Genomic DNA, 17,458 nt, shown 5'->3' with positions numbered 1-17,458 from the left:
AATTTTTATTTAAGAATACCGCCCTTTTTCATGATTTTCATGAATACAGATAACGTCAAAATTATCTGTGGCGTTTTTACAAATGAAAAGTGCTTAAAATATAAGTTGTGTTTGTGTTTATTTTAATTACACAAATGAAATATGTGGTGAATATTAAGATTTTTAATAATAATTACCCTATAACCTTAAGTACAGCAAATTTTGATTTATGATTTATTGCTTTTCATTTTCTTACAGGTCTAGAAAAACATTTTATAAAAGTCAAAACAAACCATTTTGACCAATAACAACGCTTGTATCTGTCAGCTGTACTAAGCGCGTCATCGCTTCTCATTGGTCATTATTTGCGTCTCTGTCGCGCCGCTCCGACCTTATAAATATCAGCGCGAACTCGCGCCGGACCTCTTTTCCACAGTGTTAATTCAGGGGGTTTTAGTCGGGTTATTTTGTGAGCTAACTCTTATTCAGAATGCCGGAAACTTCAAAAATGAATGGATACACAAAAACTAACGGACACAGTTATGATATGGAAGATGGATCAGAGTTTCTTTTCACCTCCGAATCGGTTGGTGAGGGTCATCCAGGTTAGTTTCAAATCTCCAATATCAAATGCTGCAGGAATCATGTTACTCGAAAGATGGCCGCCCTAGGCATGTGCGCAGATAATTTACAAAATATCAATGCTGTGCTGGCTAGAAACATGCTAAATTCAATTCAGCCACTTTAAGAATGCTATTGGGTTCCACGGTTCCTGTCGATTACAATGTTACATCATGGGCGGCAGACAATTACATTTGTCAAAATAGTCGCAACACGTGGTCCGAGCCAAACAATGATGAAATTGACTAGCAATTTGTGGGTTAACTATAACAGCATGGATTTTACAACTGATCTGGTTTCGTTTCAGATAAAATGTGCGATCAAATAAGTGACGCGATTCTTGACGCGCATTTAAGACAAGATCCGGACGCAAAAGTAGCATGCGGTGAGTGCATTATCGATTTTTGCAAAGTGTTTGTTTGAAGTACTGTGAATGTTTACTAACAAGTGCTACATTTAACAGAAACTGTGACAAAAACTGGGATGGTCTTGCTGTGCGGCGAAATCACCTCTAAAGCCAATGTAGACTATCAGAAGGTAGTCAGAGAAACTGTCAAGCACATCGGCTACGATGACTCATCTAAAGGTAAGCATACATCTTCATTATCCTTGAAATATTGTCATTATAGTGATAAGCAGACATCTAGAAGCTGGCAACATGCCAGATACTGAACAAGACGTTTAACTGTTCAGTAAAATCTAGAATGTCATTAAAAACTATGTTTACATTTGAAACCTGAACTATTATTTCCTGCACAATAGGTTTTGATTGGCGTACCCTAAACTTATTACTGGCTATTGAGGAACAAAGTCCAAATATCGCAAAAGCATTTGAAGATAGAGAAGAAATTGATCTTGGGGCAGGAGATCAGGTATAAATTCAACTAGAGCCTGTTGCACGAAAGAATTATGGGTTTCAAACAGAACGCTGGACTACCAGAAATTGGCTAGTATTATGTGCATGCTAAAACATGTGAGGGTTCATGCAAAAGGTATCACATTGTTGGTTGTCATAAGGACAATATTATATCCAAATTTCCAAAACAATTTCTTGACAACCATCAAAGTGGCAATTTTTTTGCCTGAACATTTCATAATTCTACATTAAAAAATACTACAATATAACCCGTCTACTATTAGAATGTTTAAATTTCTTCAAAACGGTACTTTCCATCGTGGCTCATAATTTGGATGATTGCATCAGAAAAATGAGATGAATATTAGCATTTTCACTTAAGTATTTCATCATTCTTGGGAAACTTACATTTGGCAGGTTAAATCAGAACAAACAATTAAGTATGTAAGAGTAATGTAGTAAATATCATAAATATACTAATGGGCATGTTGGGACCAGGGTTTGATTACAAGACATGCAGTGTCATGTTGGCGCTAGACCAGCAGTCTCCGAACATTGCTGCCGGAGTGCATGAGAACAGAAATGATGAAGAAGTAGGAGCTGGTGATCAGGTAACTGTCCCTCTCCATTTCACCTGGTCTCATTTTCATGATCTTGCACTTTTCACCTCATTACAAAGTTAAAATCTACAGTATTTGCTATACTAACAGTTTACTGTGGCCATAAATGTCATGAATTTTCTCTCACTGTAACATGGGATTAGCAAGTGTGAGAGTTATACAGCATTATGAACACTATTTTCAGTTAGTACCATGGTTACTTCAGTAATTGATTATAATTGCGATTAATAACATTCATTATGACATCCACATTAGTAAGTTCTGGGTCAAACATTAATTTTAAAAGGAAAATAGTTGATACTGTTGCAAATATTAATAATAATAATATTGGCATGTGATAAAGCTACTAAAAACCTTTTTTTTATAATATCGGTTTTCAATTTGTTTAAATTTTGTGATAAATCAATCAATAGTAATAATCTCTCTAACATGTTCTCATCTGTTGTATTGATTGTGTTATAAAGAATTTGTAAAATCAAAAATCAATAACTTATATTAATGTTATTCATTCAATTACAGTGGTATTACACATTTGCAAACACATTATAAAATGTATGTATTTTATTATGCAGGGCCTCATGTTTGGCTATGCGACAGATGAAACAGAAGAATGCATGCCACTGACAGTAGTGCTCGCACACAGACTAAACCAGAAGATTGCAGACTTGAGGCGAAATGGAGAATTCTGGTGGGCTCGCCCCGATTCCAAAACTCAGGTAAAATTTTATATCCTTGTTTGAGTTGAAATTATATCAGAAACATTATGAATTTGAAGTACTGTCAAAGAATTGAATATCTCACCCATTTCGTACCTTGTCACTAAGACAATCAATATGAAAGTCGCTAGAGACCTCATACTATTGTCACTGTGACAAAGTGCAAAATGGGTAGGAAATTAAATTCTTTGGCTGTACACTAGATAGTATAAGCTTAGCCTTATCGCGATGAATTGAGTATACTCGATAAGAAATGCAATAAGGGTAAATCACATATAAAATTGTTATTTCAACGGTTTCTTGATCTCATTAAAATCAATAAAATGATGAAAGAGATGAACAGTCTCCACTAAAAATATACCTAAGCTAAAGTACTTCATGTTAAAAATGTCGTACATAAATCATTCCTTATCAACTAGAGCATGTGCTCTAAAGCGAATATTAAAACTTATTGCCGAGAGATCAGTTGCCAGGGGATCATATGACAAAACACGTCGGCAGTATCGTTCACGGGTACTATGTCTCAACAATAACGCTCGCAAGTGATAAAATTGACACCGTCTGCCAGCGTTTGAGTTGATCAAATTAATGTGCGGACAAGACTACAAGACCACACGCCATGTTTCAATTTTACTCCATTTGTTGGTATAACATTAAATTGACGGTTAGTTAACCTTTTGAGACGTGTCTGGAAGACCGAGACGCGACGCCTTTTGACGTAATTTAGCGATAAAATTGCTTTCACAAGTATCTTTTTATTGTTTTACTTTTCTTATCTCTTATGCGGTTCTATTATTAGCATTATATTTAAGCTCTATATCACTACTGAGTCTATTACTTATCTATGGTGTTATTGAGAGATGGTTTTAATACCTACATATAATATTATAATTATAAACATCATACTATTGTGCTGTCTGTTTTTCATATCGACTTTATTCTGTTAAAGTAAAGGTACAAAATCGAATGTATAAAAACCATCTGCTAATCACAAACGAGAGAATTAGTAACTACTTTTCTTGCGAATTATTCGCCTGTACCCGTACGTATTATTTGTAAAAAAAATGTCTCAATGTTCATTGGATTTAATACTCTGGGGCATGGCAAATAAGTCCATAATTGACTGATTACAATTATAGGCTTGCTTGTTTCAAACACCGTTTTACATGAGAGTAATTTTCAGGTAACCTGCGAGTACATCTTCGCCGGCGGCGCGACGGTGCCACAGAGAGTCCACACTGTCGTCGTTTCTCTACAGCACTCTGAAAAGGTAAACATTTCTACTTTACCTCATAATCCTAACAAAAGACAGAAATACATTTCCAGCAACACTTACTGGTCCGGGTTATTGTCCTATGGTACCCCAGTAGAGCCTTCACCAGGCTTTAACACATTCAGTGAAAACCCGACTATCGGGTATTTTATTTATTATTTCGTTCCCAGGCCGGACGACCCGATAGTCGGGATCGTGGTACTACTGCTTTATATGACGAAATTGTTGTGGCCTGGCGCGGATGTCTTGTTTGGCTGGGTGGCAATGAATGTGTTAAGAAAAAAAAATAAACTGAATCTCATGCCATATCCCTCAATCCCCAGCTGCGCTCCTAAAGTGGGTCAGCTCGTCTTCAGCATTCAGCTACTTATGCCAACTGTACTGGTCTGGGTCGTTTTTATTTTATTTTGTTCAAATAATATTACCATCTCCTCTTCTCATTAAACACTTAAATAATAACACTTATGTAATTAATATGAAATCCTTAACCCTTTAACTGGCATTAAGGTGTCATAAATACGCAAAATTGAACCTAATTGGGAATAAAATCATTGTGGGAAATATATTCGCTTCTGTCTTATAAAGGCTTAACGAAGCTCATTACACTGAAGTTGTTGTCCTGTCTTGCCAGAGGTTTCAACAATGTTTTCAACGATTCAGGTTCGAATTACTAAAATACTCAGTCATTGCGGTAGGGGGTCGAAAGACCCCATGCAAAGTATGGTTAATTGCGAGTTACGCTAATTGCCGCAGCGAAGGTGTTAATACATAGCCTAAGTAATAATGTATTAATAATCTGCGCACTTCATACATACACGTAATGATTATGACGAAATGTTGTGTAATCATAAAAATTACTTGCAACTTGTAAAACCTTGTTGGAATTATTCTTTATTCAGGCAAACACTGGGTATAAGTGTACAGCTATAGCCAAGACACTTATACTGTTAATACATATGTAGTCAGTATCATAAAATTATGAAAACTGCTCAATGGTAATACGGAAGCTTGGCGCCTGATTGACCTTTCTGATAACATTATAAAATGTCCCTGATAAGAAATCGCAAACTTTTGAGAAGAACCAACATAAATTTTATTAAATTTATGTACGGTGATTAAATTTATCTAAAACGTACATTTCATTGATATTTATTTAAAGCGATGTAAGAATTGTAAGATTCTTCAAATTTCAAATGACTGTATTGCTAAAATATGATAAGTTGATAGTTACAAAAATATGTATACTAAGTTATTCTAGAATCCAGCAGGCTAAATATAAAATTTTTTGAATGAATATTGTACAAAATAGGTGTTTTTATCCCTTTATACAATATATCTATCAGGAATATTTTTTATGTATGGAACGATCTCTTTATTTATCGCTTTTGAATGGATGATGATCCATTTTTACCTAACTAGCGAAAAAGTAGGGTCATATTATCATCATTTATATAAAATGTTATCCTGTTTCGAATTACATGGTCACACGCGAGACTATCTAAATCGCGAATGATATTGCGCGCGTGTATGAGTTCAACAAGCCTTTATAACAAATTGATTAGCCTTGCTTGATAAACAATTATTCATACGTATATGACGTGAAAGATAAGGTTTCAAACGCATGTTGTTACGTCAGTTTCTTAGCTTATCAGACATCACTTAAAACCATGCCACGGCGTGGGAGTACGTTTAGATTGCCTCAAGTATCAATCCTATATCAGCACGTTGTTCAACCTGTGTTATAAAGATTTCAGATCATTTATTCAAAAATATAACATATTTATAAGTCAAATAAATAGGTACTCAGTTCATAATAAATCAATTTACATTATGTGTTATTTTATCTTAAAATTATTTAGGTTAAAGTTATTTTGATTATAATCTTAATAACATAGTCGTAGGAGGTTAAAATCATTTTTATACTTGTTATAAAGTTAAAAATCGTCAAAATTTTGAAACCAGACAGACAATTGATAAACATCGTTGGTTGAAGAGTTGTAATTTTATAAATTGTTAATATTATGTTCACTATCCGTGTAAACGGAATGAACAGTTTAGTATGATGTAGATTAGAACTTATATGAAATTGTCGATCCTGGTGCCTGAATTATTATTTATTACAGTAGCCTAGTCTTGTACCTAACGTCCTATGTAAGTCCTTGGAAAAACATTAGTATCTATTTACATAGTAACTATACCTAATAGAATTATTGTTATTTCAAATGGGTGTCTACTTAGTAATCAGTAAATAAATAACTATTCAAAATATGTCTGGTAATGTTAAATACAACGGCTTTTTACGCTGTTTTGAATAACAGGCGTGGTGCACTTACAATATAAGTAACATATGTAATATCCGTACACGGCGGGAAGAAGTTGATAACTCGAGATATTCTAACGAAGAAATTTCTAACTTAAAATAAAATTACATAAGGTTCAAATTTCTTCAATTTTTTCCCGCGAGTTATCAACTTCTTCCCGCCGTGTACGGATATGTAACTATGGTTACATAAGAACGTCTAATTATGTTTTTTTTACTTGTTTGACGCGCGATGACCTTAACACATTCGACACCGCGTACCCGACTCTCGGGCACTCGTAAACTTTACTCAGATGCCGGACAACCCGCCCAGCGGGTTGTTTTGTACGCAGATATAGACGACCGGTTTCTGGGGTAGTGCGCCGTTTTTTGCCCGGTTGCGAAAGTGTTAACGCTGGTAGATGAGTTTCGATGTTGTACGATGTAAATTGGCTCTTTCACAACTAAATACTGACCGATTTTGAATTATCTATGTAGAAAACTGGTTACTTTAATTTTGCAAATCGATCACCTGGGGGAGGAAAAAGAAATGTTGCAAACCGACCGAGTTATTTATACTTTATTACAATATTATAACAAGGTACAAAACTGAAAATACGTATGTTGTTTCACATTTGACATTGTGTATAAAAATCAACCTTAACAACAAAAGCACTTATACTCTTCCTATTATCACGATGCTTACAAGATAAATTAATGTGCAGATAACTCTGGAGACGCTTCGAGAGGAAATCCGTGAGAAGGTCATCAAGGAAGTTATCCCCGCCCAGTACCTAGACGAGAGAACCGTCGTGCACATCAACCCTTGCGGGCTTTTCATCATCGGTGGACCACAGGTAACCTTTTTTTTTCGTTGGAGTTTACAGAAAAATGTCCAGCGTTTTCTTTATGGCCATGTGTCACGCCCAGGAGACAAAAGGTAATCTTCAACACTGATTTCGTAGAACAGTAGTGACATGTTAAAGGGGCTCAGTGATTAACAGTCCGCCGGACGGTATCGGCCTATCAGTTGTTCGGAACTGTAAAAATTGTGTTCTAACTGACAGGCCGATACCGCCCGGCGGACTGTTAATCAATGGGCCCCTTTAAGGATCTATAACAGCATTTAAGTGCGCGCGAAAAGCCTACTGGTAAAGGGACATGGGTATCTTTTTTCACTAATGGTGGCTCGACCTAAGTAAGGGGCTGTCCATAAATTACGTCATCGATTTTTGACCCCACCTCCCCCCTATAATCATCCAAAAATCATGCTTCAAATGATCCCATTTCCTCCTACTTCATGCTACCGTCATCCGATGTCCAGACCCCCCCCCTAATTTGAAATGACGTAATTTATGAATAGCCCCTAAAGGTTAGGTTAGGAGTCATCGCTTTTGGTGCAAGGACCATTTTTGTTCTTATTACAATGTGATAAAGTCTACAAATAGTTCGATACCATGTGTTGCTGTTAGTAGAATGCCATCTAGTGAAACTAAGTATGAAACTTATTGTCTGGAAGATAACTAGCTTAATAATGGTCGCGAAATTGTTGAATTTTATTGTAATGAATAATCGCACATAAAATAACATGTTTTACTGACTTCTTTTGAACTTGAGAATAAATATGTACGCGGACGTGATATAACATTTCAGTGTATGATTTCATAATATTGAAATATCTGCCTATCAGAAATGCCAATGTTATGATAACCTATGACTGTGCTTTACACAAATATTTTTTCTAGATGTTTTGTTTAGAAGTAGATAGTTTTTTTTACACAACTAGTTATCTGCAATGGTACTTTTAAAACTACAAATACAATAGGTATAGGTATACAAGCAATTTATTTATCATTCGATAAATTACCAATAATATTCGTATGACCCTGTCTTTGTCATTCATCTATTTGAAAAAGAAAATTGAACAGAAGTGGGCGGATCAGGCATGAGGGGTGGGGGGAAATGACCGAACGGGATAGTATTATGTATCTTTCAGTAGGCGTAGCAACGATTATTATTTGTCCTTGTCACAGTCTCACATTTTTTAGGGTTCCGTACCCAAAAGGTAAAACGGGACCCTATTACTAAGACTTCGCTGTCCGTCCGTCCGTCCGTCTGTCTGTCTGTCTGTCACCAGGCTGTATCTCACGAACCGTGATATGATATGCTAGACAGTTGAAATTTTCACAGATGATGTATTTCTGTTGTCGCTATACCAACAAATACTAAAAACAGAATAAAATAAAGATTTAAATGGGGCTCCCTTACAACAAACGTGATTTTTGACCAAAGTTAAGCAACGTCGGGCGTGGTCAGTACATGGATGGGTGACCGTTTTTTTTTTTTTGCATTTTTTTTTCGTTTTTTTTTTCATTATGGTACGGAACCCTTCGTGCGCGAGTCCGACTCGCACTTGCCCGGTTTTTTTTATTCCCTACCGTAGTATGGATTATGGTGGGCAACAAATAAATTCGACCAATCATAGTGTCGCATTGCGTATGTTTTATAGGACCCTACCATCTATGGCTAAAACTGTTAATTCCCTTGTTATTCCAGTCTGACGCGGGGCTGACGGGGCGCAAGATCATCGTGGACACGTACGGCGGGTGGGGCGCGCACGGCGGCGGCGCCTTCTCCGGCAAGGACTTCACCAAGGTGGACCGCTCCGCCGCCTACGCCGCGCGCTGGGTCGCCAAGTCTCTCGTCAAGGCCGGCCTCTGCCGCCGCTGCATGGTCCAGGTAACAATACGGCTACGGTATCCCCTGCCTGTCGTTAAAGGCGACTAAAAGGGGTTCTCGGGGTCGGAGACGGTCGCAGCTAGGGACTGCGACTGAAAAAAGAGGGGACCCACAAAGGGGCATAACGCTAGGACGGCACTGGCGTGTTCATTGGAGATCCCAGAGCCGTCCGAAATGCGCCGACGAGGACAACTGGGAGGTTTTTAGTCGGTGAAAGTCCGACATAACCTCCGCGCTGTCCCTGCGGTGCGGAGATATCCATAACGTATTTACCTCCCAATAAAAAAAAGGTAACAATTGACCACTTACACTTACCCCTCTCTTCTCCTAAGCTAAAAGGCAGTATCTCAAAACGAATGATCTTAAAAATTGAACTCTCAGATTATGATACTTGAATGCAAACTTGTACCTTAATATCTAAGTACATAAATGTTTGCATTCAAATTTCATTTGGGATACTGTTTGTTTAGCTTATCAGGACAGCCCTGTCTCCAGGCCAGAAGTTTCAAAACGAACCCAAAGAAACAATTATGGGACGATGATGGTGCTTCGTTGCCAGACTAAAGATTCCTTCTTATTCTGAGGGTGAATTAGTAGTTAAGTGGCATTTAAAAACGCTTCCCTTCAAACCGGTGGCACGAAGTTAGTTTAATACTTTTGGCCTGGGGCGTATCATAGTGTGATCATATGGTTAGATAGTGAAGTGACACTACAGATTTAGTGCATATAATCCTTTGCCATTGTATTTTCACGGAAACGCATGAACGTGTTATGCGATTTCAGTCAGTCTCAGTGCAAAAAGTACTGAGGTTGACTGAAGTAGCATGATAAATACGAACGTTTCCGAGAAAATACGATGGCAAAGGATAATGCATTACATTAGTACATTCTTCCCATTTTTGTATCTTCACAAGCTAGTAGAGTGGAGGTATGAATGGGAACTCACGTCATGTCGCTGTGATAATTTCGACCCCGACTGCAGAGCCGTAGCGCCATATGCAGTCCGTTACGAGTGAGAGTGGCAATACTGATCTGCGTCGCTGGCTTCGTGTCGCCGACTTCGAATAGTAATACATAGAAACTAGTCGTGTCGCCACGACGTGTCGTCTGCAGTCGCGACACGGGTTCCGACTTATATAGATCGTGTCATTCACGATGAACCGCGAATTTGACAAATCTAACCTTTAACGGCATAACAATACGAACCAAGGCACGCGTCTTCGTAAATGACACGATCTATACCTTAAGCCGCCCGACTTACGAGGGTCAATGGGTGTTGCCGACGTTTTTCAATTAAATAGTCAACAATATAAAAACCTAATTATACATACAGTTCCAGTGATACCTACAGTTACAATTGGCATTTTATTGCGATTCTATTTGTTTGATACGTAATTTCGTAGGTTATGGATACAGCTGGTAAACAAAGCAAACTGAGAATACTGAGATAACATTTTAGCCATGACTTTGCTTTGAGATCATATCTAAGATAGGCCGATCTATTTTACTAACAACAGCAAGAGAAATGCAAATTGAATTTGTAATTATATACAGTTTCAGTAATACCTACAATTACAATTGGCATTTTATTGCGATTCTATTTGTTTGACACGTAATTTCGTAGATTATGGATACAGCTGGTATACAATGCAAACTGAGATACCTATCGTTTCAGTTATGACTTTGAGATTTCATCAAGATATATCTATTTGAATACGAAAAAGAGTGACATTTTCCGATACTAATCAAGTATCGTAAATCATTTTATTTTTTGAGATAGGTAAACCAAACGTCTTACATCTCCAAATCTTCATACTTTAGGCATGACTGATATCACATCTTAGATAGACAGATATGTTAGTTAACATTTTTTTATTGTATAAGTATAAGATTTTATTGTATACAAAGGAAGCGCGTCAAATAGAGATCCTGATACGAATCACGTATCGTAAATCTATTTGATTATTTTCAAGATTGTACTATGCTTCATAGGCTTATAGCTCCCTAAAGGTACACTTAAACCACCTTCGCGTTTTGAAAAGCCTTCGCACACGGCATTAACCATTTGATAGCCAAGCTTATCGCGTGCGGCGCCTCTTCGTGAACCTTGTCCGAATGCACTATGGTTGATATTGAAGAGAATTTGAAATAGAAACTTACTGTCATGGTAAATTATGTAGCTACAGTACATTTACTGCCATCTTTCGATAGAAGATTAATACTGTTAGAACGCCATTTGACTTTGATCATTATTCTTTCACTGATATGTGTTAACTTGTTAAATATTAATATTAACACCATCTACTCAAGAGTAGGCTGAAGGTTATGGCGCCATCGCTCCAAAAGATTGCACCATACCTTTGGCCTACAGTCGAGTAGATGGCGTTAATATTAATATTTAATAAGATAACACATATCAGTGAAATAATAAGGATCAAAGTCAAATGGCGTTCTAAAGGGGCCCACTGATTAACAGTTCGCCGGACGGTATTGGCCTGTCAGTTAGAACAAAATTTTAACAGTTCCGAACAACTGACAGGCCGATACCGTCCGGCGGACTGTTAATCAGTGGGCCCCTTAACAGTTTTATCTTCTGTCAAAAGATGGCAGTAATTTTACAGTGGCTACATAATTTACTTTGACAATCCGCCTCTATACACTCTATTCTCTTTGATATTGGGCTGTAGCCAGTGGGGAGACACTCCTGACTTCGGTCGAACTCGGCTCCGTTCGGCTCAGCATTGCTCCGAGCAATTATTAGGGTTGGCACCACTTTACTTCCTTTTGCGTGCACGACCACAGATAAGATAACCACTTGAATTTTGACAACCCTAAATAGCCGAAAGGGATAGTGCCATATATTTGAAAGGGATAGCATGATTCTCACCCTGAACCGCTGTCAAACTTCGGGTTTGTAGGAAGTGTACGGAAGTACTATTATTTATTCTGAGCTGTAGCCGCGCTCGTCAGGGTTAATGAATTGACTGATTCTTAAAACTATAATGAGTTATTTGAACGTTCCAGGTGGCTTACGCCATCGGAGTGGCGGAGCCGCTGTCCATCACGGTGTTCGACTACGGCACGTCGCACAAGACCCAGCAGGAGCTGCTTCGCATCGTGCAGAAGAACTTCGACCTGCGGCCCGGCAAAATTGTCAAGTGAGTTAGTCTTTCTTATTTTGCCTCTGGTAATTTGGCATTTTACACTGTTATCAAGATTCCGCATACAAGTTACTTAATTTACAACTATTTTTTTGCGCAAATACACGTAATAATTCCGCACAATTGTAAGGTTCTGTTTGACTCAATGGTTGACTGGTAGAGAATGTTTTAAGGCATTAAGTCCGCTATTTTTACTTTCTTGTATTGTGCAATAAAATTAAACTGCTGGTTTCTAAAATGACTGTGTACTTATTGTTTATTACTTTAGATGTCACAAAAACCTGTCCTCGCCCTCTTGAACTAAAACTGCCTAGCATTTATTTTATAAAAATATTGTCATTTTTAAATAAACACGATGTGACAATGATTTTACGCAGTTATTAACGTGCGCGTATGAACACCTGTTTCCAAAACCATCCGAGACGTCTGTATACTTGGGTTATGCCAGGAGATCGCTTTAGAAACCAGATTGATTACATTGCAGTGGCAAAGAGATGGAGATCATGCATTAGTAACACTAAAACATACCCTGGTGCGGATAGCGGAAGTGATCACAAACTATTGGTGGCAGAGATGAGTATTAAAATTAAAAGGTGTATAAGAACTACAGTAAAACCTCAAAAGCGAATCTCTGGTCAAGCAATCGTTGCGTTTAAAGATAGTTTTATCGGCAAAACCACAAACTTTGTACACGAAGATAGTGAGGACGTAAACACAAAATGGACTAAGTTAAAAGAGCTAATTCTTGAGACGCGGAAAGAAGTATTAAACCAAGAATTCGATTGTCCGAAAAAGCCGTGGATTACCGAGGAAACATGGTCCGCAATCAAATATAGGAAACAAGCCATACCAGACAGAAGTGATGCAGGTCTAGCTCAATATCAGCACCTCTCAGCAAAAGTACAGCGTCTATGTCGCAGAGACTACAATCAGTATCTTAACTCAATATGCCAAGACATTGAGAATCATGCTGCAACTTTACACACCAGAGATCTTTTCCTTAAAGTGAAAAGTATCACACGAGACTTTAAGCCGAAGACATGGGCTGTCGAAGATGATCAAGGCATTCTGCTGACACAGATAGATCAGGTCACGGAAAGATGGCGTTTATACTGTGAAGGGTTGTATAAAGAGCCGGGGAACGGAAGAGCTGACGACTCAGGATTGCCACCAGCCCACTATGATAACGTCGAGCCTAAGATACTTGAGTCTGAAGTTAGGGGAGCTTTGAAAAAGCTTAAAACCAACAAGTCAGCCGGAAGAGACACGATATTAGCTGAAGAACTTCAAAACCTAGGAGACACAGGTGTTAGAATCATGTTGGACCTGTGTAACCAGCTTTGGACTACTGGTAAATGGCCAAACGATTGGAAAGAGTCTCTTTTGATACCGTTGCATAAAAAGGGTTCAACGAAGTCTTGTGGAAATTACCGAACAGTAGCGCTCATATCTCATGCTAGCAAAATAATGCTCTACGTCATCAGCGGACGGCTACAATCGTACCTGCAACACCAAATACCAAACGAACAGGCTGGTTTTGTCAAAGGCCGAGGCACCAGGGAGCAAATTGTGAACATTAGACAGATGATAGAGAAGAGCCGAGAGTTTAATGTTCCAATGCACATGTGTTTTATCGACTACACAAAGGCGTTTGATTGTGTAAGATGGAGTTGTATGTGGAGAACCTTACAAGAAATGGGCGTCCCTCTGCATCTGATAGCATTGATTAGTAGTTTGTACGAAGATGGAGAATCGAGCATCAAGATCAATGATGTTGTGTCCGGTGCTTTCAAACCAGGAAAGGGTGTCCGCCAGGAATGCATTCTATCACCGCTTCTTTTCAACATCTACGGCGAATATATAATGCGAAGAGCCCTAGAGGACTGGGAGGGAGGCATCTCAATAGGTGGTGACAAGATCAGTAACCTTCGCTATGCAGACGACACAACATTGTTTGCTTCTTCAGAACAGGAACTAGCCGAATTGTTTAGGAGGGTAGAGCGTGAAAGCAAAATGCTACCATTTTCGGTTAACAAATCGAAGACCAAAATCATGGTCATTGATCGAGCTGGGTTGCTTGTACGGACTGGTGAACTGTCGGACTTCGAATGTGTACAAGAGTTTGTCTACCTGGGCTCACTCATCAGCAATGAGGGCGGCTGTGAGAAAGAAATTCGAAGACGCGCACAGATGGCAAAAGGCGCCATGAGCAAATTGAACACAATTTGGCGGAACAGAAACGTCTCCAATGACACCAAGATGAGACTTGTGCGGTCTTTAGTGTTTTCAATTTTTCTCTACGGCTCGGAGTCATGGTCAATACGGGCAATAGACAGGAAAAGAATTGAGGCATTTGAGATGTGGTGTTGGAGGAGAATGTTGCGCATACCGTGGACAGCAAAACGAACCAACAAATCCATTCTCAACCAACTCAGGATCAAATCCAGACTATCCACAATCTGTTACCAACGAGTCCTGGGCTATTTTGGACATATTGCTCGAAGGCAGCCAGATAACCTGGAGAAACTGGTTGTTTGTGGAAAAGTGGATGGCAAGAGGCCGAGAGGACGGTCACCCACCCGTTGGTCCGATCAAGTAAGGAACATTACAGGACTTACTGTCACTACTGCCCTTAGACAAGTCGAAGACAGGGTGAAATGGAAGCAGCTCGTCGAGGCCTCGGTGAAGGCATTTCAAGACAGGCACGACCTTCAGTAATGAAGAATACGAAGAAGAAGAAGAACGTGCGCTTAAAATATTTTACACTACATATGGTCCTATATTCCCGCACTAGTGCGTAAAATAGCACTTTTCGTGCGTATATCAAAAGATTAAAGGGCCATATGTACTGTAAAACGTTGTACGATAACGTGCGAAAAGGTAATTCGCAACTCGTGTCGATTTAAAACACGACCGAAGGATTTATCGCCACACATTTAGAATTTCCTTTTTTCCGCACTTGTATCGTAAATAACTATTACAGTACATATGGTCCTATTTTCCGACACTAGTGCGTAAAATAGCACTTTTCGTGCGTATGTCAAAAGTTTAAAGGGCCATATCGTCGGGTGACAAGCAAAAGTCACTAAGAACTATCAAAAAATTAAAGTAACAATGCACTTTATTACACTTCGTCGTTGCTCTTTCCAAAGCTGATATGTGGTCGATTTTTGATTGACAAATAGTTACCTAGTAACTAAACGTATAAGGTATCAATTCATTTGATTAAAATCTCGCACATATCAGATTTGGTAAGCGCAACGACGACTTGTAACACGGTTTATTGTCCAATAATTACAATGGTGTTAGTTAGTGACTTTTGCTTGTCACCCGACGATATGTACGTACTGTAAAACGTTGTACGATCGCGAGCGAATAGGTAATTCGCAACTCGTGTCGTTTTAAAACACCCTTCGGTCGTGTTTTAATTTATCACCACTCGTTTCGAATTTCCTCTTTTCCGCACTTGTATCGTAAATAACTATTTTATGTGTTTTTCAGGGAGCTAAACCTCAGAGCGCCGATATACCAGAAGACCAGCACCTACGGCCACTTCGGCCGAGAGGGCTTCCCGTGGGAGAATCCCAAGCCGCTCGTCGTAGAATGACTTCGGACCTGAGCTATAGAACATTGTACATATTCCACCATATAACACTTAATCTGCGTGTGTCTTTGTAGCGAGGGCGCGGAGATCGTACCGCTGATGTCTCTCTATAGAGGATTTATGTTTGAGCGATTCTAATCTCGCCTGTGGAACCCGCGTTCCAACGGCGAAGGTTACACTCGCTGGATTCAGTGTAATTATTAAGTATTCATTAGATTAGACACATTAGACACGTAGGTTTAACACGGTGCCGTCATATCTGAATTTGAGTTAGTTCAGGGGTTCGACCGGGCAGTTCTATCATTTAAGATAACAATATTTGCTTCAGGGGGCCGATTTTTGAATTTCGAGAGCTTTATTTCGTCATTTGAAAATCTGGAAAACGGCGAAATGCTATTATTGAAGTACAAGCCATAGAAATTGGGGATCTAGTGGTATTGACCACTCGTTTTCAATTATATTAGTAAAATTTAAATGCCTAGTAGTGGAAATAGTATTGAACGAAATACACGAAACGTCGCGGTCGAAATTCAAAAATGGGCCCCATTGAGGAATTTGTGATTTATTTTTATGTATGCCGTACCTAATTGATGAATTATGCCAGTGCAAACTATGTAATGATTTTTAAATGTTATTTTAATTACTTAAAAGGTGGACTGCCTAACAATCTCGAATGTTTTTCATTGTGAGCTTTATGATGTAAGTGCTATGATTGCCGGTAGAGTAGACTACTTCCCTGGTCGCGTCACAGTGTAGCGAGGGCCGACTTAGTCAGCTTTTGCTTGCTGCAAATATAGTTCTGCGCGGTGGCGTATTCGCCATTTATTATTAAGTTTTAGCTATGTAATTTAAGTGTCAGTGAACTGCCTGCTTATATAATTCATGAATTATTTTAGCCAATTATTGTTGGCGCGGCGTTCCGCGCAGAACGATTTGTGTTGTGTTTCCGAAAAGGAAAGGAAAGGAGCCATTTTGAAAACACACCGACAACCCCAGGGCAGTAGTGCACTGTGCATTTACCACGTTATGATGATTCCGCCGGTAGGCTTAATTAGGCGCAATCCTAACCGTACATTTTATGACATTAGAATTTAGAATTTTAACTATTCGTAGGTCGGTTAGTGAGTATTGTGGATTATATACGTTTTGATCTGTTTCGACCCGTTAAAAGTTTCTAATTGACTTACTGTGGAATATCGATTTATCAGATTGTGGAATTTAAACTAATATTAAAATTGTGTTCTCCCGGCACATTATCGGGATTTGAAAAGGTGTTTTATTTTACTATTTTTAAGAAAACAACAAGGTAAGAACGTGAAAATGTAATCGCTCATTAAATTCTAGTTTGTGATTGACAAATTGTTCTGAAGTCATTCCATTTTCTACTTTATTACTATGATTTATGCAATACAAACTTGTCAATCACAAAGTAGAGATTACCGAAATGTGTATTCAACATAAGCTACTATTAACAGAGTATTAGAGATTATATAAAACTTTAGAAGTTAAAAAAAACTATGCTGGCAATGTGGCAGCATACAAAATGGCCATGATTAATTATACAATACAATACAATTATTCTTTATTGCT

The 17,458-nt window shown here is 38.5% G+C and overlaps 2 protein-coding genes across 3 annotated transcripts in view; one reads left to right on the top strand and one right to left on the bottom strand.

Annotated features, from left to right (window-relative positions):
• Window positions 1-17,458, bottom strand: part of LOC134792106 (venom allergen 5.02-like) — a 197,619-nt gene that overhangs the window by 151,929 nt on the left and 28,232 nt on the right. The gene's annotated exons all lie outside the window — the stretch shown is intronic.
• Window positions 238-17,138, top strand: LOC134792064 (S-adenosylmethionine synthase). 2 transcript variants are annotated; one of them, XM_063763190.1, is made up of 10 exons: window positions 238-584; window positions 908-985; window positions 1,064-1,186; window positions 1,955-2,067; window positions 2,649-2,792; window positions 3,976-4,062; window positions 7,090-7,221; window positions 8,921-9,103; window positions 12,128-12,261; window positions 15,766-17,138. In XM_063763190.1, exons 1-10 carry the CDS (start codon window positions 470-472, stop codon window positions 15,869-15,871), a joined length of 1,215 nt encoding a protein of 404 aa, XP_063619260.1. In that variant the 5' UTR covers window positions 238-469; the 3' UTR covers window positions 15,872-17,138. The 2 variants fall into 2 exon arrangements, with proteins under 2 accessions (XP_063619260.1, XP_063619262.1); XM_063763192.1 differs by lacking the exon at window positions 1,955-2,067 and adding an exon at window positions 1,363-1,472.

This window comes from Cydia splendana, chromosome 7 (assembly GCF_910591565.1).
Source record: "Cydia splendana chromosome 7, ilCydSple1.2, whole genome shotgun sequence".
Classification (NCBI taxonomy): Eukaryota; Metazoa; Arthropoda; class Insecta; order Lepidoptera; family Tortricidae; genus Cydia; species Cydia splendana.
Note: the sequence above shows the minus strand (reverse complement) of the source record. Positions and strands in the feature narration are given on the sequence as shown.

What these genes read in the sequence shown, in the direction of transcription:
- LOC134792064 (XM_063763190.1), top strand. Translation starts at nt 470, where the DNA reads ATGCCGGAAACTTCAAAAATGAATGGATACACAAAAACTAACGGACAC. An exon ending in GGACGCAAAAGTAGCATGCG is followed by an intron (nt 986 to 1,063) that starts GTGAGTGCATTA and finishes TACATTTAACAG; the next exon opens with AAACTGTGACAAAAACTGGG. An exon ending in GCCGCCGCTGCATGGTCCAG is followed by an intron (nt 9,104 to 12,127) that starts GTAACAATACGG and finishes TGAACGTTCCAG; the next exon opens with GTGGCTTACGCCATCGGAGT.